Consider the following 25,945-nt stretch of genomic DNA (forward strand, 5'->3'; position numbering starts at 1 on the left):
TCTGCTGTAAATCTTCCTCCCATCTGCAGCGATTTATCTTCAGTAAAAAACCAATGAAAATATCTCTAAAGTGTCTAAATTAGGGGTTTTTATCCACTAACTTAATCATAGTAATTAAGGGGTTTTGTCCTTAATTCTGGGCTTAGAGGGGTTTTGTCCTCAGGCTCTTAGAAATTTGATTCATATTCCACAAGGGAAAATAATAATATAAAATATCATCACCAAAAATGATGTCTCCTTCTCATTAATTGATTTTCCTTATATACCTTTTTTCTTTATTTGACATAACTCTTCATGTCTTTTGACTTTTATATAATAACCCTTACTGAAATTCGGGTCACATAATATGTATTTTTACTCCAATATTTTTCAATCGTATAATTTTCAATCTTCTGAAAATATTTTAAAATCTTTTGGGAGATTCAAATGCTTACGATGCATAGGTTTTTATTACAAATGTCATTGCCAAATATATTGAAATGAAATCATATCTATATCATAGAATTGATGCTATCTAAAGGTTATTTTAGAAATATTCTGACATCAACCTATTGCAAAAAAATAACTGGTCAAATTAACTCATTCTGACCTGGAAAATGGCAATCAGCAAACCCTGATCTGAGAGTGAGATATATTGAAGAAAGTACACAAAGATTTCTGTTCTAGCTCGCAGCAATCTATAATAGCAGCATAATTAATTTTCAATCTTCTGAAAATGTTTTAAAATCATGTGGTAGATTCAAATGCTTGTGATGCTTAGGTTTTTATTACAAATATCATTGCCAAATATATGGAAATGAAATCATAGCTATATCACAGAATTGATGCTATGTAAAGGGTATTTTAGAAATATTCTGACATCAACCTATTGCAAAAAAATAACTGGTCAAATTAACTCATTCTGACCTGGAAAATGAAAATCAGCAAACCTTGATCTGAGAGTGAAATATATTGAAGAAAATAAAGATTTCTGTTCTAGCTCGCAGCAATCTAGAATAGTAGCATAATTAATTTGCTTCAGAACTTATTCAACTCCACATAACTGGAAAATACCAAATTGATGCCCTTTGAATGCCTTTGCTCGTCAGCGCTTGAAAGAGTTTTAGTTGTGACTGAAATGACTAGAACCCCACTTGTCCCTGTCGTGGAGGCTCTGTCCAACCTTTAACCCTTCCAATCTGCCCCCTATCTCATTTGCTGATGTCCATATGGCACTCAGAATAATAAATTGCCATTCCTATGAAGATGCCCAGGTCTGATGTGATATTCTCATGCCTAGTAATTGCTCCAGCAACCAAAGTTAAATAACCTATCCAAATTCATGCCCAGCAGATACATAATGGAACAGTCTTCATATTACCACTGGTAAATCCATGACCAGGGCACAGGATATATCATAAGCACTGATAAATATTTGTTCCAATAAGTCCTAATTCACCCAGCACTTGCAATGCAAATCACCCAGATAGGAAAGAATGGCCATGGCATCCAAATCTTCAGCTTTAATGTTCAATGAACATTGTAGTGGTGGTACGGACTACTGTAGCAACAGTAGGACACCGTATCATCAGTATGTAATGTCCCCTTCTTAGCAGTAATGAGGTGATCTGTCATTAGCCTATCTTGCCATGGTCCCGAGGGCTAACTAGGACTTTACAGGGATCAGTGAAGGATTTGGCCTAGGCGATTTCAGTTTCAGGCCAATCGGAGGTGTTTTGATAGGGTTTCCAGATACTTATTATTTTTAGTAAGTCAGTTGTGGCTCGGTGACTGGTAATATTTGAAGCATTTTTGGATGTCAGTATTTTGGTGCATTTAGTTCTTCATCAGGATTGATAATTTAGTGAGCCATTAATTAATTGGGCAATTAAATTAAAAGTTCGTAAAGTTAAATTTAAATATTTAACTTTAGTGATTAATTAATGCTGGGACTATTGTTTAAAGGGAAAAATGTAAAGTTCCCCTTCATTTTGGAGACATAAGGGATATTAATATTTTATGACAACATTCTTTATCCCACATTTATGGTGCATTGGTAATTATGTCCAAATGGAGTTATAAATAAGAGCATTAAATGCTGGTTGTGTATCTTGGAAATTGTGTTTCTGGATTTAATGTGGAAATCTTTGGCTCTTGAGGACGAAACCCCTCTTGGGTAACATTTCTTACACCTGTGCAAATCAGGCCTGGAAAATATGGGATTGAAAATTGCAGGGATTGGATGTGAAGGTCTCAAATCCATTCTTCTCTTGTGGGAGTTCTGCCAGTGGTAGTCTTAGGGAATCAATAGTTTGGTAAGGAATTCGTAGTTGAGTTTGGAAGCATTTTTTGGTAGTGGAATCTCAGAATGGAGTGTGCATATGGTCACGGCATGGAACAGTGATAGAAATCGTGGCATAGTGGTGGGAATACTCAGCTGATATTCTAAAGCAGGGACTTTGAGTGTTGCTGGCTGCCATTTCCCTAACAGTGCGTAGTTACCTCAAGTCACAGACCTTATATTGTGTCCAGTGTTAAAAAGCAGCTGTGGGATACGCATTGGTTGCTGCCCAGGCAGAATACGTAGTATACTGTCTCTACCCTTAAAAATATGCCCAGCGAACTAGAAGCAGTCATGGATTATGCATTGGTGACGCCCAGCAGTTGCAATGCAACTCGAAAATCACAGCGACTGGGATGTGATCATCAGGAGAAGTGCTGGAATCAATCTGCAACAAAACTTACATCTGCGATTGGACATTCTATACTACACAGAGCTGCAAATGACAGGTTCTTATTGTCTTTGAGATGGATTATTGTACATCATTTAGAGCTGTGATGCTTTTTAAAAAAAAGAAATCATTCAGTAGTTATGAGTTAGATTGTAATAACTGGAAGTTGGAATCAATATTAATACTGAGCTAGTTTTTGGTTGCCACTGAATTTGAACTTGAATTGTGTGTTATGCTGCTATATATATACATTTTGGAATGTTATGTTTGCTTCAAGTTGAAAACCATAAACGCACCAGGAATCAACTAAACCACCAACATCAAGATTGGCAAGGAAAATTTTGGCAAATTGGGCAGCCTATTACACAGTAGGGACTACTATAGCATGCTTTCAAAATTCATAAAATCTTCACAAATTTCATCAAATCTTTACCAACTGATCAAATAAACACAAATGGGAATTCTGGAAAGAAACCACCCAATAGGCTGTATGGGTTTTCGTCCGCACAACCATCTTATCCAAAGGCTTTCGTCCTAGGGCATGCTGAACCTGCAAACACAAGCTCTTTGAAAGAAATATCAAAGCTCGAGCTGTCCAAATGACTTGTTCTCATCTCTTTTCAATGGTTCAGCTGATCTTCTAGAAAGATCTGATTTAAGTTTTAACCTCCTTAAAGGTTCTAGAAAAAACTTATTTGATAAAGTGGCCTATAATATTTAATTTATTTTTTCACTCAAAGTCACTTTAAAAATATTTAATAAAGTGACTTTATAACGTTTTATATATTTCTCACTCAAATCACTTTAATCAAATTAATTAAAATAAAGTTATCCTTAGGATTTAATTTTATTGGGACAACTTTAAAATAATTATCTTAATTAATTTATTCTCTTATAATGGTGCACCCTAGCCTATGGGAATACAATATGCTAGAAATCTGTGCTGGATGTTCACTCAGAAAAAGGGGTCATTACATTTTATTAAAACTAAGCTTCATTTTAGCAAGACCAAGGTAAGGCGGGTTGGGTGCTAGGCTGGGTTGTGGGGATACCCTTGGTGCCAAAAAAAAACTCAGTAAGCTTCATTTTAATTTCAGTTTTATTATTACTAATCCTTAAGGAAATAGCAGGCATCCTTAAACTTCAGTGCTGCATACTTAGTCGATTCTAAATATTTTGGGAGGATGCCACTTACCCAGCATTACCAAATAGTATTTATTTGATTGTAAGCAGGGGGCATTGCATTAGGTTTAGGCATGACAATGGGAAAAGAATGTCAAATAACGTGTATTTTGATGAATATGGGAGCATAATAGATGCAAATGAAACATGCTCTTTTCACATGATGCATGTTTTAAGATTACACATATTACATACCATGCTAGCTGTATCATGCATGTAATAGATTGGACCACTATCTTTGCTTATCCTAAGGATAATGAGGAAGTGGACAGATGATTGTATTAGGAGATTTTTAGGGTCTAAACACATATTGACTTTCTGCGTAAAGATATGTAAGGCAGCATCTATCAAGATGTTTGTTGATGAGTTGATTTACTTTTCTTTGATCATCATTGTACCAAGTGTCTGTATTTTTATAAGACAAAATCAAGGAGCTCCTTATTTGCCAGTAACCTAACAAATAAGTCTTTATGCTTTTGATTATGACAAAGTGGTTCTTTATTCTTTTAACATAAAATGTTGTATTACAGTTTCCATTTACTATTACCTCCCAAATGATCCTTCCATTCTGCAAGGTTTCTGAGCTTTTCAATATCTTAGTATGGGATGGGGATATGCTTATAGATACGATGAAGGCTTGGATATTAAGTTCATGGATTTGAAAATGTCTCGTGAGATCACAAATTTAATCATATTGCAAAGTGGAGGCTGAATATTTGGCTTTATTCTAGGTGATCATGGGTGTTCCAGCTTTATTGCTGCAGTTTTATTGAGATGTTTCACTTGCGGCTACAAGTTTAATTTCCTTCTCTGGCAGAGCAAAACAATTCTCTGGTTTTCTTCTACAAGATCATGACAAATTTATTTTTAGGATAGACAATGCAATATTATTTTTCTTTAACAGGGTCTAAATTACCTTATTTTCTATGATAATAGCTGCATGGTTGTTATAAACCTGCAGAATGCCTAGAAACATCCATTATTGATTGTAGGGACATGTCTACATGTTTGTAGCCTATTGCAAGCTTTCCTAAGCTGTTTACAATAGCTTCCAAAAAAGTGAAATTTCATATTGTCTTTTAAAATCTGAAGTCCAAATGGTGCCATGGGGTCATAGTGTTGAGATTTGGACTTGACATTGACTTGGGGAGCTATTTTTTCGCATTGCACTTGAACTTGGTGCCAAAACTCAGCGCAGACTTGATAAAACTTGTGAAATTTTAGAATCAATGAGAAATAGCAAAATTGAAGGGAAAAACTAATTATATTGCATCTCATATCAAGTTAACTTCAAATACACACATAAACTAATGAGTTAGATCTACCATATACACGTGTAGACTATGATATAAGTTAAAATGCCATGAACTCTATACTTGAAACACAAAAGAAAAGTTATTTTTTATATAGACAATGGATTTAGAAATCATGTACATGGTACTAGCAAACAAATACATGGAAATATCAAACTAAGGTTGAGAAAATAAGTTAAAATGCCATGAACTTCATACTTGAACTCTTTACACAAAGAAAAATTGTTTCTTTACATAGACAATGGATTTAGAAATCCATGTACATGGTACTAGCAAAAAATTACATGGAAATATCAAACTAACTTTGTGAAGATCCACATCTCCAACATTAACTCCAAGTTGTTGGACCATGCACCTCTTTGAGTACATCAAAATAGCTGCAGCCATTCTATTTGTAGAAAAGGTAGCATTATCATCTTGGACAATTTCTTGGCCTCTAGTTGCATAGGTTTGAATGTCTTCCTTCCCCATCATTACAAGCTCCACATCACAACCGTCTTAATTGATGCACACATGGTCCTCTACAAAAATAGGTCATCCTTGATGATCCACCCAGATGTAGGATCATACTCCTCCAACACCATGAGGGCTAATTCTTCATTAATTGCCAAAACTCTCTTGTGGTGGAGGCACAATTCGTAATGCCCAAATACAAGGTCATTTGGCTTTTGCATTGACAACTTCTTGTGCTTTTTGGAGGGTAGGTGATCATACACACTCCAATTGCTCTCACAACCTAGTGCTATATGGTTGGTTTATAATTTGAATTTTATTTCTGTAAAGATTAGCCGTCTTAGTGTCAAAATCATCTCATCATGCATGTATAAGGATAAAATAAAATGTTTAAGATGTACAAACAGTACACATTAAAATAATAATAACCAGGAAGATAAATTTTTAATTTTGAAATCAATATTTTAGTCAATGCAAAATTTACTTGGGGTTGTAGTTGTTCATGCTAGCTTACTCTTTTTGTGCCTGGCCTACCATGCTTCCAAGTAGGGTCTTTCCTTTGCAGTTAAGACAATATTAAAAATTAAAAACCCTACATCATGGAAAGAAAATAAAATGTAAAGTTTAATTAAAAATCATGAGCGATGAAGCTAACAAAAATGCAAGAAATTCCCCCAAAAATGACTAAGAAAGATAAAAACAAGAATGCAACGAAAACAATAAAAATGCAAAACCTTTGGGGTTTAAATTATGCTTTATTTTTTTAGCTTTTAAATTATGCTTATTTTTATAGCTTTTAAACTTTGCTTTTTTTAATAGCTTTTAAGTGTATATTAAGTAAACATGTTAGGCCTAATAATAATGTTGTATCAGTTAAGATAGTTGTCATCATTATAGTCTTTTGACATAACTATCCTTTTGTAATTAGTAATCTTCTTATGATAATTATTGTCTTTTGACATAACTATCCTTTTGTCATTATTGTGATCTTTATCATTCCTGATTAGTATGGTGTTCAATAGCATCGTTATTAGTACTGTGAGCAATTGAATTTGGACATCATTACTGCTATCAATATTATAGGAAATATTGCTGATCAAAATAATTGATGTGAAACATTGTTATTAAGATAGGACATTGCTATCCTGAAATGCAAGGTATGATTGTTGCCACTGCTGTAAACTTAAAGAGTATTTGTAGGGGTTAGGAAAACTGTTGTTGTCAATTGTAGTTACCATTTTGTGTATAGATTAGTCTCTTGCTCTTGATAGTTAAAGCCAAAAGTATTGTTAATTAGTCTTATTTACCTTAGTTGTGTTTGATTGCATGAAGGGTTCGTTATCATACTGGCAGAGCCATATTTTTTAATATTGTTAAAGAAATTTATATTACAATTATCTGTAATCAGTGATCTTAAAAATTAATGAGAAAAATCCATATTTTAAAATTCATGCTATACACTTGTTTACTCTCTCTCTCTCTCTCTCTCTCTCTCTCTCTCTCTCTATGCAATTGGATGGCTTCACCTGTTAAAAAACCAGTTTTTTTTGTGAATTTCCTACATTTTTTGGGTTCACAATATTTTCTGATTTTTGTCCATTAATATCTTGAGAAATTGAAAATATGGTTACCTTTTGGTATGCCGAGAAAAATCATCAAAGAAGAGTGAAGTGTTTGTTTGCTAGAGAGAGAGTGAAATACACATCATTTGGAGAGAGAGGGAAGTGTACGGTTGACAAGAAGGAACCTTTAACATCATGCATGTATGGATTGATTGTTACATCACACTTCTTGATATTGCAGTTACTCTAGATTGTTTATTGTTCTATAGTTGACACATAGTTGGAATACCAAAAGTTACCCACATCTAGTTTGGTCAGTGTTGGAGTGGAGGGTGAGGACAAAGTGGTTGTTAGGCATTAGATGGGTTGGTATAAAAAGGGAATAGATTTTTGGTAGCATAAAATGGCTGGGTTCCTTCAATATGTGGCTGGCCAATAGGATATATAGTTTTGCATTTTGCAATAATATAGTGGGCATGTTTTCTCAAGTCTTGATTGTTCTTCCTCCTTGTGCTTTTGTTGTGTAACTTAGACAATAATTAGCTTGTTGTTCATTTGACTTGCTTATGGTTTGTGTCAAGTGGTATTTAGAGCAGAAGTTGAGTCTTGTAAGTTAGAGTTGTGTAAGCTCCATAACGAAGTGCATTTGTGTGTGTGATATTGCAAGTGATTAGATGAGTTGTGGCCCATAGAGGAAGAAGAGGAGTTGGAAACAACTAAGGTGGTAGAGCATTGCATGTGGTAGACTTTGTTGACATGTTGAGAGCCCTTTTGACAAGACTTGATGTCATGGAGATTGTGTCGAGAAGAAGAGTGGTTGTATTGGAGGACATTTGTGATGATGAAAGGGAAGCTGTTGCTACAAATGGACCAATAGACCTCAACTTTGAGAAGGAAATCGTTGTAGACGATAGTTTCACAAAAGACATAATGAAAGTTGGAAGCCTAAATATGGAAGAATTGATATATTGGATAACATAGTTGGAGAAATACTTTTGAGTCTGAATTAATTAAGGACCACAAAGATTCAAGTAAGTGGGTATAAAGTTAAAGGGCATGCCACATTTTGGTTGACCTTGTGCAAAGTGAATGATTAAGAAAGACATGAAGAAGACTGTAGACTAGGGGGACATGGTTTTGAAGCTTAAGGGGAAGTTCGTGCCATAAAACTACACAATTGACATTTTTAAGAAGCTTCAAAGGTTGCTTTAGAAGGAGACATTTGTAATAGAATACGCAGAGAAATTTTATAAACTCAACATTTGTGTTGGTCACATAAATGAATGGGGAGAAAGTCTCTTGATATGTCAATGAGTTGTGCATTTCAATTCAAGATGAAATATGTTTGCTTAATGTACATTTTCGAGAAGGGGCTTACCAAGTAACACTTGTAGTGAAGAAATTGTCTTGTAGAGAACAAAGCACAAGAGGAAAGGGTAGAGTTGGAAAGGGTAAATAGGGCATTGGAAGACAAACCTATATGTAGAAAAAAGTTCCATGTGGAGCTCAAAAGTTGAGCAAACGTCAAGCTATAGAGGGGGTGAAAACCATAGAGGAGCCTTGAGAGGAATTTGCTATAGATGTGGAATGTAGGTCATCGGGCATGAATGTCTAGAAGTTGAAATAGAGCAGGGTTCAGGAAAGAGTGCATATTGTAGAGGTCAAAGGAGAAGAGAGGAGAGGGAGGTAGAAAAGGCAAAGCCAAAGAATGGATAAAACTTGATGATGTGCAAGTTGTTGCTCAAATTAGCAAAGGAAGAGAATGAAAATTGGTTAAGCACCCTTTGTATCAGGTTCAAGTTAGGTAGTAACTATTTAAGGTTAATAATTGATGGAGGGAACACAATAACTTGGCATTTTCAAAATGGTTTAAATATTTTAAAAGTTGTCACACACGACACACCATACATTCGTCTCTTGGTTGCAAAAGGATAGCAAATCGTGGTGATAGAACAATGTAAAGTTGCATTTTGCGTTGGAGGATACATACATGAGGCATGGCATGATTTAATCCTTGTAGGCCATAGAAATATGACAAAAAATGCAATCCATAATAGGCACATCAACACCTTCACCATCACAAAGGTTGGTAAGAAAATTGAGTTGTTGCTTATGGAGGTAGAAGAAGATATTGCAAAACGTTAGGCAATGTTGTTGGCAACCAAGAAGTTTGTAAGGAGGTGAGGAATATGGAGGAGTGCTATGTTTTAGTGCTCAAGCTGATTATAGTAGATGTTGGAAACTTGAGTTGTGTTGCTTATGTTGTCATTGATATCAACCTGTTTGGCATTGTCATTGATGTCATTGTGTGTGGTAGTTGTAGTTGTTTAGCTGTGCAAATATTGTAGATGGTTCGGAAATGAGTATATAGATGTTGTTATGATGATTGGATGGTAGATGTTGGAAACTTGAGTTGTGTTGCTTATGTTGTCATTGATGTTAACCTGTTTGGCATTGTCATTGATGTCACTGTGTGTGGTAGTTGTAGTTTTTTAGCTATGCAAATATTGTAGATGGTTCCGAAATGAGTATTTAGATGTTATGATGATTGGTGGTGATGTTGAGTAAATATGAGGTGTTTTCGGAAAGCTAATGTAGTGGAAGTTTCAATATGTAGGAAACTGTATTTAAATGTCTTCATGGAAGAATGCTTTGCATTCCTTTGGTTCTTGATGTTGTTGGCCTACGGTTCAGGATATGATGTCTACGTTCTGTGGATGTTGCACTATCATTTTTTTAGGTCCCCATCTGCTTAGATGAGGAGCTGGTTGTGGCAGTTTGCTAATAGTGAGGTTGTTTGTTAGGACTGGTTCGAAGAATGCTCTGCATTGCTCCGCTGTGTTGATTCAAGTGTTGTGGTTTGGTGGACATGTTCATATGGTTCGTGTAGTGTTCCAGTTCAAATTTATAGTGTTGGTTTGATCGGCAAGTGAAGTTATGTTGTTCTATGTTCAGTGCTGTCAATTGTGTTGATCTCCGACTGACTCGTGGTGTATCTTATTTGGATCATACCTTTTTGGTCCAGATATGCATTATAGATTGAATTAGAATGTTGATATGGGTCTCACCATGTCATGCGTAGATCTGCATTAAGTATATGCTTTGGGTGATGCTTTTGGATTGATTGGTTAACGTGTTTCATTGTTGTTCTACACGTTATGGTTAATGTCGACTTTTGGGAATGTTCTAGTGTGTGCATTTCGTTGGAACCGACTTAGGAAGATGTGTTGTGATGTATTTGTGTCCCCTTTATCTCCTGGAGTGGAACACATTATGTATTTTTGGTCTGGGTGGCCGACTTTTTGTGATTCATGTATACTCTATCTGTGGCTGACCTAGTTGAGGGTTTCAATGAATAACCTTGTATAAATGGTGTTAAAACTTGAACCAGAATATAGAAAAACTGAGAACAGAAAACAAAGAATGAAACACAAATACACAAGCCCTTATCCTGAGAAACCCTCCAACTGAGGGTGAAAAACCCAACCCACTCAAAATGAACTTTATTATATCTCAGAAAAGAATAAAACTGATGATAGTCTCAGATTACTATCAATCACAATAATATGAGTTTGATTCTCTACAAATCAATCATAAGAATGAACTCCGATGACACATCTCACATACAATCCAAAAACCTTCATATATCTAAAAACTTCGTATACAAAAGGAACACATAATATCTCTGATCTGTCAGACACAATCACACGATTTTTTATGAAAGAGAGAAGCTGATATTGAAACTGCCGAAGAAGAAGAACACAAGACAAGGAAGAATAATGAATATAACATATTGGAATTTCAGTGAAGAGTCACACGAAGGGAGAGGGAAAGGCATGGACAGTTATATCTGCACCGACAACCTCATCACCTTCACCGACAGCCGTAGCAACATGAAGAGTCATCGACAACAAACAAGGCAAGAAAAGAACATAAGCTAAGGAGCCGATACTCGACGAAATAAATAAGAAACACTGCATTGATAATCTCTATCATAGCTATATCTTCAACAAATGGAAGTGCAGATGTGTGTTTTGGTGTGTGGAAGGTTGTGAATTGGATGTGATTGATGTGCAAGCAACAAAAGTGCAAATTTCAGTTTGTGATGAGCCTTGATGATCATATCTTTAGCGGGATAGTATGGCGAGACAATGAATGAAGTTAGAGATGTTTGCCATGATATTGTTGGCTTGACATAGTGATTTAAGGACAATTTCATGATCAAGAGATTTTGTTCATTACAATTCATTATTCCATGTACCAGTCGGAAGACAATGTGTCCTCTGGTAGCCTATGCAATTATTTGTATCTTGCCTTGGAGTAGTGCGCTTCAATAATGTAAGACCTCTAAATCTTGCCCTAAGGTTGTGTGCCTTTGTTTTGCAAGTCCAACTAGGTGCAATGAGCTCCTTGGCCTCGAGCCTAAAAACTTTGTAATCAATTATTCATATTGTGAGTGTGATTCTCATTGTGTTTTTTCCCTCCTTGGGTTTTCCGCGTAAATCTATTGTTCTTTTGTGTGTTGTGCTTTGTGTTTTCATGTTTTATAATTGCAGATATAAGTCGATTATGGTTTGAAGTTTAAAGGATTGTAAGTAAGTTGTTTTAAGGTCCAAACTAATTCACCCCCCCTCAGTCCTATGATGTGTTCAAGGGAATAGTCCTCAAGGAGTAGTTAGAGATCATCAACAAGAAGGTGCTAGAGAGATAGCTTATAGTGTGGAACATCTCACATTATATTGATTTGATCCCAAGATTTAGTTTGCTAGATAAGACATTGCATAAAATGAATCTAGACCAAAATTACCAAGGATCAAAATTTGGGAACAATGGGGGGATGGCAGTGCACAATACATAATAATAATAATATTAAATATTTTAATATAATTGAATTATTAACAATAAATTATAATTTATTATATTTATTAATTTTTGTCAATAACAAATATATTTTGTTAAGTATTTATATAATATTGAAATGTGTAATATGTTAATATTTATTTATTATATATTAATACAATAATATGTAAACCGGCGATCATTAAAGTTGGGCATATTTCCAAATGTGAAAGTTGTAAATTTAGTCCAAAGAGCTTGTAGTGCATTCCATAGAGTTCAAAGTGTTGCAATATGTGTTGTTGATGTCAACTTGATGCCTGACAATATATGTTGTCCTTGATTATTGTTGTCATTGTGTTTTGCATGACTGATAAGAAGAGATTGATGTAAAGGGTAGATGTGTATTGGTTGCAAATGTTCTGTGGATGTCCACCTTCTTGGTGTCTGATGTGTACATTGATTATGCCATGTTGATATAGTTGATGATGTTGACAATGGGGCTGATGGCAATGATAGCATGATGAGGTTTAGATAACTTGAGATATTAAGATGAGGATTAGATGCATGACAAAAGAATGAAGATATTGTATCAAGTGAGAAGGTGATGTTTATGAGACTTTTTGGTCCTTGGAAGTTTGATAAAGCAAGTTGGTGTAGAAGTTTGTATTGATGTGTCCATGTTCCTCCACATTTGCTGATATGGTCTTGCGAACTTGGATATAATGTTTGTGCTTTGTGGACATTACACTCCTATTGTTTTAGGTCCTGGTGTTGTAGCTGATATGGTTGGTGATTGCAGTTGGCTGATAGTCTGGTTGTCTGTTAGAATTGGTCCGGAAAATGCTTTGCATTTCTTTGCATTGATGTTTCAAGTGTTGTGGCTTGGAGGACATGTTTATAATGTCTGTGCTGTGTCTCAGTCCAATTTTCAAAAGCTAGTGTTGTCTAGAAACAATGATAATTGTGTTCTATGTTTGATTGGCTCTCCGGAATAAAGTGTTTAGTGTCAGTTGTGTTGTGCCAGTATGATCTTGATATAGAAAGATGAAAAAAAGTTTTGAGAATGTTTTTGAATGTTCAAGGAATGTCCTTATGTGCTCCGCATGGTGCATTGTGACTGGAATTTGTGGTTTGAGGTAACTGCTCTGATTCGATCGACAAAAGGTGTCCTTCTACTTGCGATCAATCCTTGGGTGTCTCCACTTGGTGTTGTAGCTGATATGGTTGGTGATTGCAGTTGGCTGACAGTTTGGTTGTCTATCAGAATTGGTCCAATTCCGCATTGATGTTTCAAGTGTTGCGGCTTGGAGGACATGTTTATAATGTCTGTGTTGTGTCTTAGTCCAATTTTCAAAAGCTAGTGTTGCCTAGAAATAGTGATAATTGTGTTCTATGTTTGATTGGCTCTTTGGAATAAAGTGTTTGGTGTTAGTTGTGTTGTGCTAGTATGATCTTGATATAGAAAGATGAAAAAAGGTTTTGAGAATGTTTTTGGATGTTCAAGGAATGCCCTTATGTGCTCCGCATGGTGCATTGTGATTGGAATTTGTGGTTTGAGGTAACTGCTTTGGTTTGATCAACAAAGGTGTTCTTCTACTTGCGGTCAATCCTAGGGTGTCTCCACTTGTTTTGAAGATCGTGTTGCATTGATTTGGGTCCTACCTTGGCATGTGGGGATCTACATTGGGCGTGTTCATCTGGAAGATACGTTTTGGGCTGACCAGTGATGTGTTGCATGGTGTATCTACACGTTATCTTGTTGTTGACCTTGGATGATGTGTGATAGCATGTGAATTGTTTAAAACTGCTTAGAGAGAAGTGATATGAATTTTTTAGGTCCTCTCTATCTTTTGGATTGGACCGCTTTCACCATAGTTATGTTATGGTGGCCACCTTGATAGGACCTATGTTTTTTGTTCCGATCGACCTAATTGATGTTTGCAATGAAGAAGATGGTATATATAGAAGACCAATTTGATGTTAAGTGTGTGGATCAAAATGTGTTTTGTGTTTATATGATTATATCATTTGTATAAGTCAATGATGCGAAGTTGTGATAGAGAAGGTGTGTAGTGATTGCTGTGAAGTTGGTTGCTTGAAGCATAAAGGACAACTTCATACTTGGAGATTGCCGGAAGTAGTGTTGCTGAAGGTCTATTCATTCGTGATTCACATATTCATGTACCTTGCTTGGAGATAGTGAGCCTTCCTTGAAAGTTTTGTATCTTGCCTTGAGGCAGTGCGTCTCAACCTACAAGTCCTTTGTATCTTGCCTTGGGATAGTGCATCTTAGCCTGCAAGTCCTTCAAGGAGTAGTGTGCTTCCTTGGCAGTGAGCCTAAAACAATATTGTAATCATTTCATATATTGTGAGTTGACTTGCATTGTGGTTTTTCCTTGTTTGGGTTCTCCACGTAAATTTGGTGTTCTCTTGTGCATGGTGATTCATTGTTTCATTTTTCATTGCTATTGATAAGAATAAGGTTAAATTGACTGTGGATTGTGAAATAAAGTATAAGTATTTGGTCCAGATTGATTCACCCCCCCCTCTCAGTCCTAAAGTGTACATGACCGTCACATTGTACACTATTTTAGACATGTATTTTGTGCAATTTTAAGCAATTCTAATTACGCCAAATGGGATTGTCAAAAACGTTCATGACCATCTTGAAAGTGTAGAGGTTGAGGAAAAAGCCAAACATATTCTTGGGTTGCCTATGACTTTTATAGTTTATAAAATAGGCCGAAGTCTCCAAAATCATGAAAACCCTAATTGTTGCATATAGATTGCAAACCATTTAGACTAGAAATTGTGAAGTACTTTTTCACATCCTTCCCAAACTTTTTTGGTTCGTAAATCATATTTGAAGAGGTCAGAGGTTGTGGTTGTTGTAGTAAGGTCAGGATTTGCAAGAAAATATGAATTAAGAGTTTTTTTTTTTTTTTTAAAAACCCTTGAGGCTTTTTGGGGATGTTGAGGTTAATTTATGTTTTACAAATTAGTTGTCCCCAATAGGGGGAGATGTCCCAAAGATATTTTAGGGGCATTCCCTCATTGTTGGTGGTAGTGGGCGGGAAAGAGGCAATGTCTCCCTAGCAATTCCATGTTTTGGGGATATTCATTGCCCCAAAACATGATGAATTGGGAATGACACATTCTCGTGGAACATTGAGTTTTATGCAAAGGAGGTTGTCATCCTTGACGTTTGTCATATCTCAAAATAGGGTGAGGACAAACCTAGAGAAAGTGGACAATAGTAGAATGGAGTGTTATAGAAGTTGCCATGGATTGTTGAGCTTCATAAAAAGTTCATAAAATTTTTTAGTGGTACTTGTGCACCACTAATCTAGCGTATGTATAATGTTGGGTTTCACATCTACCTATGTGAAGCAAACAAAATAGATGGTAAAGAGGTGCACATGTTTGATACGATGACCTTCAAGATTAGAAAATATTGCTAAGTATAATATCAAAGTGTGTAGTTGATTGTGGATATGAAAGACATGTGGATTGGAATCAAAATTATGTAGTGCAAGGCACACATGATAGAGCCAAAATCAAGATGCATAATTATTTATAAAGTTTGCACCTTTGGTAAGGCAAACTCAAGTTTCATAATGCACAAATAAGTGTATGCTTGGAAGGGAATACTCAACCAAATTCAAGTCTAGAATTTTCAATTTGAGGTGTGCACCTCTGTGAGGAGAAATGGCCAAGGCATGAGGTTAGGGGTGCACCTTTGAGAAGGAGATGTTTGAATAAAAAGTTGGCTAGGTATGGTGTTGAAGTGTGCATTTGACAGAGGCAAAGTCCAAAGTTATAATTTTCATTGATAGGCATGTCTAGGAAGCACGAGGAATGCGCTATTGTGAGGGGAAAATTGACATCTAAGGTGCATTCAAAAGTGTACATGTCATTAAAGAAAAAATCAAATGTTCAAAATTCATAACATATAGGTGTGTGCGAGAGCTTTAAGTGCACACTTGATTGTGGAGATTAGAATTCTTCAAGTTTTAATACTGATAGGGTGTGCCTTGAGGAGACATGCATGCTTTAACAAAGGAGGATTGAATTCAAAATGTAACATAAAAAAAGGTCTTTTCAAATGTGCATCTGGGGTGCAAGTGCACACGTCACCAAGAGAATATTTAAATCTGGCTATTAGGTGTGCATTTGGGGTGCAAGTGTGCACCTCACAAAAAATTTGATTTGAAACTTAGCCTTCAAATCTAGTTATTAGGTGCACACTTCACCAAAGGAATATTTCAAATTTCAACAGTTGTTTTAACTTATGATCATAGGTGCACATTTGATGATGAAGAGCACACTTTTACAAAAGAACTCACAGTGCACTTGCACATGTAAAGCAAAGGTGCACACCTGTCAAAGGGATTTGAAATTTTGAAGTGGATTTCTGTAGTCTTTTAGATGTCTTCAAAGGGTTACCCATGATTAAAGGTAAAACTATAGAATCATCAAAGTCATCTAGAGCCACGTATCCACAAAAGTCCATGTTTAGTATGTCACCTTTTTTAGATGAAAGATTGTATTAGTCTAAGTCACAGGATACGACGATTTTCATGGATGAGGTTCGAATTTGATCGAATTTCAAACTTATATAAAAAAAATCAAATTTAATCGAATTTCCTCTATAAAGCACTGCTATCCACCTCTAAACACAACTCAGCTGGTCGTGGGTATTCTTCGTATATGCTTTGTATCTATTGGGTCATGGGTGTCTGCAACTGCTGGGTCACCCTCGGATTTTCTCCAACAAGGGTTGCTATTCTGATAATTTATTACAAGTATACATATATTTAAAAATAAACAAAATTATAGAAGGCGAAATTTTATCCGAATTTTTTTTTCGAATTTTTCCCTTGTCGAATTTCATCCGAATTTCATGGCTTTCGAATTCGAATTGGAATTCGAACCTTATGACTTAGGTATTAGTTTTTCTATTTTTAGCTAGATCTATTTATGCTTGTGCTATTTTTAGTTTTCCTCAAGTTTTAGCATTCTCTATTTATATTTTGTGCTATTTTTTGCCACATGTATTTTAACTTGCACTTATTCTTAGATCATTCATTTTTGGATCTCTTGTCATGTAAGAAATGCGATTTCTAAGTGTTGGTTTGTTATAATATTTACTATCAATCTACTCTAAGTTACCAATATGTCCCCTAGAAGATTCGAGTATCAGTCCAGTCAGGCCCAAGTTTGAGGTGCGGATTTGATCTTTCGTGGGTATAGCCAAGGCTCATGATTTCACCTCTATGGGTTTATTCTAGGCAAACTCGGGAGAACCCACAATGAATTTTGGAACTTCTTCCTTTTGTCACAAGGTTTTTTTCTTGTATCCTTCTTGACAGAACTCTTCCACATCCTTTGGTGTCCGTTGTGTCTATACATGATGCAAGATAGAAGTGATAGGTGTGAGTGATGATGATAGAGTGACAATGAGAGGGGTATTGGTGTTTGGGTTCATCTCTTCAAATCTCGTAAGTGAGAGTTAGTTTTTGTATGAGTTTGTGATCCCTTCATGACCTAGTCTTTAACTTTCACAATAGCGATCGAAAGGGGAAGCCGATGAATAGTGCGAGAAGGAATTTTGTGAGAGGGTAATATATATATATATATATATTGATCAGTAATGGGCACTTTTTAAGGTGCCAAACACTATTGCTGTTCAAATCTACGAGCTCACCAACCCAGCGAAAGTACCAAGCCTATGAGCATAACAGCCCAGCAAGGATTTGAACTTTAGTGGCTGTTTTACCAAGCAAGTGTTTTAACCATCGAATTACATGGGTCACCCCAATATATGCAGCTCGTGATTTGTCTTTTATAGAAGCATCATCATCGTTAGAATCGACTTTTACATCGGCGAAAATATGTTGGTGACTAAGATTTGCCCCCTTCCACCAAGTTCCCTTCATCAGAGGATCGGAGAAGATTGTTTTACACTCATTTGCTTTGTGCCCAATTCAATAACAGCGACAACATCAAAATGCTATTCCTTCATAATCAATTTGTTGTTCCCATATCTTATTGTTGACCTTGATTTCCATTTCTGTTGGTGCAACAAACACTCTGAATTTCTTGTTTTGAAAATTTCCAACTGAAATAAGATACAATGCAATGCCCCTTGTCATTCTCTAATCACATGGTTCCCAAGATGGGCAAGGTGAGAGCATACAGTGAGTAGGACGACACAACTAACTAATATAACAACTTGAAAGGGAATGCATTAGGTGGCAATCTAGCCAATCTCACTTCTTAAGTGGAGTGCTATGCAATAACTGAAAGGAAAAACACTTCAATGCTTATTCAATGGAGTGTACAGTACATTGAGCACAAGTACTTAACGTTTATTTTGCGGAGTACAATTATAGAGTACAATTACAAAACTTCCTTTTATTCAAGGGGTGAGCTAATACAATTCACTCCACTTGTACATTGGGGTGAGCCAAGTACAATACTTATCACTTATTTAGTGGGGTGATTAAATACATCAAAGAGCAAGAAAGAAAACATCTGGGGGTACTACCATCCAGGGTATTGTAAAGCATATGTAAAATGCATTATAAATTAACCCAAAATGATAATATACTGCTGCAACAACTGATATATTGCATTGATCAGATTTGAACACTGCTGCGAGAACGTTTACAAGCTCAAATGATTCAAACAATTCATATAAAATGAACCCAACATAGGTATACCTCATATAAAGATGCAATGGTGCTGATACAAGCCTAGAAACACGCTGCTACAGCTGTTATAACTGCCAAACCAGGTCTGATGCAATTGAAATTCTCTTCCACAGGTCTGCACAACCAAGGAAAACACTCCAGAACTTCACACAATCAGGCCCAGCTACCCATCAACCAAGAAAAGCTACTCTAAACACACTCAAACTGCCACGAAATACCTTAAACATCATGAACAAACATACAAGAATGGAATTTAAACATATTGCAGGTCTGAAAATAGGTATTTTTGCTGCTGATACAATGTGACCAGAAGAAGCAAAATTCAATAAACCTCCAGCAAACTTCATAAGTCCACCCTAATGTGGATTGAGTTGCATTCCCACAGCCTAGAAAGGGCAGCGCTTTAGTCAAGGATTTCCCACACCCTTTTCAGCTGGTATAACCTCCTTATGATGAGGTGAAACTTATAAATTTGAATATCTGCTCACACATTTGGTACGGCCTGCAGGGTTTGGATTGGTTGGATTGATAATCAAACAACAATAGAAATATGAAGGAAAAATCACCACAAATGTTTAGCACCACAAATCAATTCTGTAAGCACCATAAGGCTCACCAAGACCAACTGAGCTCATTGCCAAGAACAACACTTTTGTCAGACTGATCTTGTGCTCTCTAAGAACTTTGGAGTTCTCTTTTGTTCACCGATCAGGCTATGAGAAAACTGGGAAAATGGACTAATTCTTCACAAGCTAATTTTCCCTAAAAGGGGACATTACAGCTGGTAAGGGTTTAGCGAGATCCATTTGAACCAGAATTCAAGCAAAGGTGAAAGATGGTTGAATAGTGAAGGTGGATTTCAGTTTGGAAGAAGCTAGCCCAAAAATAAATTTCTTTATGGAATTTTCAATTAAGGATGAATAAGAAGAACCCCAAAACTTAAATGGAAGGTTGGGTTAATGTACCCGAATTGGAGCTGCTATTGTGATTTCTGTGAAGAGGTCAAACTCAGGAAACCATGGTTTCATGCTGAGGATAGCTATCGCCCAAATCAAAGTACCCCTCTGTAACAACATTTTTTTGTCTTCTAAACATTCACAAATCACATAAAAGAGTCCTTTGGCACAAGGACCAATGCAAATCTCGTCATAAAAAAATGGGGTGCCAATTCAGTTTAATCCATTTGTTTAGCTCCACTAAAATGGTTCAGAAATTATGGAATTGACAAATCAATGTATGCTTTGTATGAGCAGCTTCACTAGCTAATGCTTCTTTGCTAAGTCAACTGGAGGCAAGTGAACTACAACCTGACCATGTGCAGAAGCAACATATACTTTATCAAAATTATTTATACCTTCAAGCGATCTGTATTGGGGTGGCAAATCCACTATAGTTTCTTTTATTTTCATTCCAAAAGAGTTGGTGCAGGGGATAGAATGGTTTGAATAGTTGGAAGGTGCAGAAAACTCATCGCAAACTGACCATGTGCAGAAGCAACATATACTTTATCAAAATTATTTATACCTTCAAGCGATCTGTATTGGGGTGGCAAATCCACTATAGTTTCTTTTATTTTCATTCCAAAAGAGTTGGTGCAGGGGGCAGAATGGTTTGAATAGTTGGAAGGTGCAGAAAACTCATCGCAAACCTTAGTGCGAGATGGAGATTGCTAAACCTTCCAGGTCGCAACAGAAGAAGAAAAATCTTTAAGAGCATTGAGGGGACTCCCTGTTGGATGGGCTAGAGGCAGTGGGGGCCCGAAGTAGTGATGCCTTGTTTGTGGAGGGTGATAGAGGCCGCAGCAATGCAGGAGCTGGAGAACCATCGGTAGTGAAGTGAAGAATTTCCAAAGTGCATCGAATAACACTTTAAATTAATTCTCATCCTTGTTGCTGAGTTGTTGTTCATTGATTATTTTTTAATTTCTAATTTATTAATTTATTAATTTATTATGATTCAATAATGTAAATCTTGCTTCTAAATTGCTATTGAGATATTTTTGTTATGTTTTTTAAGTTAGATTAAATTGCTTCTACCAAATTGGGAAGCTTTGTATCGCAAGACTATTTGAAGTTGGAGATTTTGGGTTCATATCTATTCTTTCAATTAATTTATCAAAGCATTCATGTCTTCATGTTTAAACCTATTCGATCTTTATGTGTACTTGTATTGTCGAGTCTCTGTTTTTACTTGAATAATGCATGCTTGTTGTCGTAGGATTCATTTTTAGCGAAAAAACATGAAAATATTTTGCCTTTCATTGAAGTATGTGTCATCCTTTTGCTCTAGGTGAATCCAAAAAGATACACGTTTAAATTTATTTAGCATGAGCATGAACTACCCCAGAAAACTCTATTAAGATTGTAAACAAACAAGCACATATTGTCCACCTTAGGGTAATTTTTTTTCTTGTCTTTGTTTATGCATGTTGCAAATTGTAAGAGTTTTTTGGGGTTAAATGATTCTTTTGCATGCTTTTTGAGTGGTTCAGAAGGGCATTCAAATGGGTTAGTTTAACTTGCTAACCTTGCTACATTCCCACTCTTAGAAGAACCCCATTGGAAGCCATACTTCTATGACTTCTAGTTCTTTGTTGCATTTGAACTTCAATTTCACTCACACTACTATTGCTGCTCATTGTTTCTTTTTGTTAAGAACTTAAACACAGCTGCAAGTACAAATATATTAAAATAACCAAAAAAAAAATTCTCCTTATGTATTTGGCAATTTAATAAGACTAAAAAAATGATAAAGAAATTGAACAAACGAATAATAGATGGTAAACTTACGTCTATGTTGAACATTTTGTCATTGATGTCAACGGATATTTGTCAAGGTTTCCAAATAGAGAATTGGAATGAAATGTTTAGCTGCCCACTTGTCTGCTTTAGCTCCTTGCTAGTCTACTTGAGCTACTTGGTTGGTTGGTTGCTTAAGCTGGTTGCTTGCTCGGTTGAGCTTCTTGGGTGTCTACTTCAGCTGCTTGTCTGTGTGCTTCAGCTACCTAGCTGCCTGCTTAAGCTGCCAGCCTGTCTACTTATCAGTTTGGCACATCATTTTTTGACTTTTCAATAGGATGGTCTTTTTGAAATTTAATTGTGGAGTTTTCTTTAATCCTAAAGTGAGAAAGTTTTATGAAGGGTGAATACTTTTGGCGGCTGACAATGAAATTGTTTCTTTTACCCGTTCATTGTTGGCATCGTATCTTTCTGACAATTATCAAAGAATTTTGTTAAAGACATTATCTTGGCTGCCATTGCAAGTATGTGGTGTTAAAAAACTATTCTGTTTGCTTCAAATGTGGCGACTTGTGGCTATATTGTGGGCTGTGGTTTTTAAAATTATTCGACTTTTCTGATATGCTATGATGTTTTGATGATTATCTGTGCTGCCTTATTCCTTTTGAATCAAACATTTCTTACATCTGGCAGTCGGCGTGAGGACTTTTGCATCTTTTGGAATTTGAAACGTTTTCTTTTTGGTATACAAATTCGTTGGTATATACTAGACTATGTGGTGGGAATACATGTCAACTTGCAATTGTACTTGATGTTTTATGGTCCCATGCTGAATCGTTTTTTGTTTGTCTTCTGTTGTGAAGTTCAAAAAAGGTGTCTTGGCCATTTTTGATATATATGATGGGGGTGTGATCATAAAGGTAGCTCTGTTCTGAAAATTGCATGCGGTCTTCTACAGAATGTGGAATGTGAAAGACCTGAGTTCGATGCTATGAATTAACACAAGGTGTTGGCTCTTATTGGACTATGTCTGAGATTTACATTATTAAGATGATGAATCGCTTTTGTGTGGGTTGGTTAAAAAATTTCTTTAGATTTTTTTGTGTGCATTGATAGCACAGAGGATGTTGTGTTCTGACTTTGGCCTTCCTTTTTGATAAAATGAGGTTTCAAAACTTATTTTTGGGGTGTTGAAGAAACAAAAATGTATGTATGTGTTAAGGGGAAATGATACAGATTAGAGAAGGCGAGTTGTGGTGTTGGTGAACAATAGAAGATACAGGTCGAAGAAGGTGTGTGGTGGTTTTGTGAACAAATGAAGACATAGATTGAAGAAAGTGTGCGGTTGTATGAGTGAAGGAAAGAAGACACAGTTTGAAGAAGTGTGTGGCTCTGTTAAAAATCATTGTATTGTTACTTAAAAGGGTACCTCAGAGTTGGCACGTTCTATTATACAAAAGGATAATTACATGCTATTTGAGAAAGATATTGGGTTGGAGGAATGCAAGTGGGATCTGCACATGCTGAAAGCTATACATAATCTTGTTGCTGTTCACTGAAGCTAATGAGCTGCATTTTTATTTTTAGTGATTAAAGGAGATTGAGTTGCTAATTGATGTATTGTGATTCAAGTGTATTTTTGAGTTGGTGCTCCCATCTGTATTTTGGGTTGGTACCCAATTGTTAATAAAAAGCTTTTGAAGTGCCGTGGTTTTTTACCCGAAAGGGTTTCCCACGTGAAAAAATTGTGTTCTTGCATTTATGTCTTCTTTATGCAGTTTATTGTATGAGGTTGCAAGTATTGAATGTTTTTAAACTAGTGCTTCACCCCCACCCCCCCAAATCCGCCCTGCCCCCTCTCAATATGTTTTGTGTGCTTTTCGCTCTGTTGCCTTCATGACACTGCTGTTCTCTTTTCATTGCTGCTCTTCTTCACAAGTTGGAAAATGTTAAAATTATATATTTTTAGAGGCTGTTCTAGTTTTAGGTGTGGTTTGAATGGGTGTGGGGGTCCTTGTGGGCTCATCCATCCCTCATTAAAAAAAATCAATATTGTGTTTGTTTTAAAATTGCACTCAAAAAGTGCCTGGGCTGTAGGGGCCATCTATCATCTACATCATCCAAGCGTCCCTTGTTCATTTTTAGATGTCCTAGGGATGTTTCCCAGTTTTGAAAAACAAGTGAGAGGGGGTTGAAGGACGTTTCCTACCTATACCTTTATCCTTGAAACCTTCCCTATAGGGGACAAGGAAATTCAATGTAGGGGGCATGTCCTTGGGGGAGCGTAGCTTTGAACTCTAAACTTGTTGCCTATGAACAAAATGCCATAATTTGAAGCATTATGTGATAGTCCTTACCACTACCAAAATCTCTCTCTTCTAGAGCCAAAATTTTGGTAAAAAGCTTCTCGATGCATGAACATTGATTGCACAAAACTTTGTGCCATGGGTAATGCTAATCTCCCAAGTTGGTGCCAAAGTCTTTATTTTGAGGACACTAGATTAATTCTAGGTTGACACAACTTTTACAAGATTCAAGATAATGGGAAAACAACGACAAAGGTTGATGGCCGAGTGGCTACGACTTATTATATTACTTATACAGATATTATAGGGCTTTTATTATAAATTTATAAGCAATTTTCTGATTCTCAAGTTCGCACAAAGTGCAAGAGAAGAGCATATGATTTCTTTAATACATGAAGGCTTAGAATGTTAAATGAGACCTTTGAGGCCTTATTCGTAGATTCTAAATGACCTATTCGGTGACTCCGAATCTTACTTAGACTATTAGTTAAGTTGGTAAGTGTGAGTGGAGGAATATTGTACGAAAATTGCTGACATTGCCTATCCATCACATGTTTTAGCTTTATTATTATCAATCACTATAGACATGATATTCATCATTACTATTGGAGGATGAATATTTTGGAATGTTAAAGTTTTGTTAGTCCCACCATGCATCCACGCTAGCTTCGTCAAACAGGTCTTCAACATTGATGGGCCACCATAATGTAATGATTTGAAAGTGATGTTGTAAATTCCAGTCTGTATCATCTTCATTTTGTGTGAGATTGATTGTGAAATAAGATTCCCAATTAAGTTGTTAGCGAGTGATAGTTGTTTCTATTTTTTTTAAAGTGCTTGGTAAACTTTTTAATGTGATTGATAATGTTGGCATGGCACGCCCTTTGGCCTCACGTGAAACACTTTTGACCTCGAGCCAATGAACCAGTGAGATCACAAATGGGGGACCTCATCCCCATTTATCAAAGCTCAGGCTCAAACCCATGAGTACCATGGATCAGCAAAGGTACAAGCCTGCAATCACAATGGCCAAGTGGGGTTTGAACCTTGGTGGCCACAACAACACCACCACTTACCAACACACTATGGAAATAACCCCAAGTGATAGTTGTTACCTGTTACCTTAGTCGTTCACTGAATTTTCGGCTTCAAGTTCGAAATTCGGCGAACTTATCAACAGTGTATGAAATTCACAAAAATTCGTCTGAAATTTGCAAGATATCAGGCAGAGGTTTTTGTCGTTGGTGGATGAACAGTTCACTGTTGCCGTCAAGAAGCATGAGGGTCATGGAAGGGCTGGAGTTCGATGCTCTGCCTTGCCGCCAGTAGGGTTTGTAGACGGCCATGTCAGGAGACAAGGGATATAAACTTTAAAATTAAAAAGACTTCATAAAGTTGCCCGATTTAAATATAAAACTTGTTGCCCGATATAAATGCTAACTAATATTTAAACATTTCAAAATATTAAACATCCAATATAAGTTGTTGCCTGATATAATGTTAAATTGTTAACTAATATTTAAACATCCAATATAAGTTGTTAACTAATATTAAACATCTAATATAAATGTTAACTAATATATTAACATTTATTATAAAAGTTGTCAAATTTAACATTTAATATATTAAAAATTAAATATTTTAGAATATTTAATTTAAATTTTCAATTATTTATATATAAAATTTGACAAATTAAAATAAAAATATATAAATTAAATTAAACAAATTTAATATTGTTTATTTTGATATTTTTTAGATATATTATTTATATTTTCTAAAAACTCAAATTTATATAGATTGAATTTAATGATGATTTTTTTTTCGAATTTTTTCCTTTTGCCGAAAATCTTTCGAATTTTATTGTTGGCAAATTCGAACTCGAACTCGAACGTGGCGACTTAGCTTGTTACTACTGTCTGATGAGAATTTCCCATTTGGATGGAGGGATGGAGGTCTTACATATTTAATAAACTTATACAACTGATCTGATAATCTTGCTTGAATTGAAATTCTTCACTCAAAATTTGGTCATCTTACAAGATCAATAAGTCTCAGGTATGAAAGATCTATGTTAATTTGTAATATGACAAATTGTCCTTGATTCCCAACCACGTGGTGGTGTAAT

The 25,945-nt window shown here is 35.9% G+C and overlaps 1 protein-coding gene across 2 annotated transcripts in view; it reads left to right on the forward strand.

Moving 5' to 3' along the window:
* LOC131041888 (THO complex subunit 4A) overlaps nucleotides 1-25,945 on the forward strand; it is a 45,613-nt gene that overhangs the window by 16,404 nt on the left and 3,264 nt on the right. Inside the window, exon 5 of one of the 2 annotated variants that reach the window (XM_057975119.2) lies at nucleotides 22,378-23,224. The exons of the other annotated variant lie outside the window; for it this stretch is intronic. Within the exon in view, the coding sequence (XP_057831102.2) occupies nucleotides 22,378-22,426 (49 nt within the window). The 3' untranslated portion in view covers nucleotides 22,427-23,224. Of the gene's footprint in view, nucleotides 1-22,377; nucleotides 23,225-25,945 lie in introns of those variants that run through there. 2 annotated transcript variants of the gene reach the window in all.

This window comes from Cryptomeria japonica, chromosome 1 (genome assembly GCF_030272615.1).
Source record: "Cryptomeria japonica chromosome 1, Sugi_1.0, whole genome shotgun sequence".
Taxonomy (NCBI): Eukaryota; Viridiplantae; Streptophyta; class Pinopsida; order Cupressales; family Cupressaceae; genus Cryptomeria; species Cryptomeria japonica.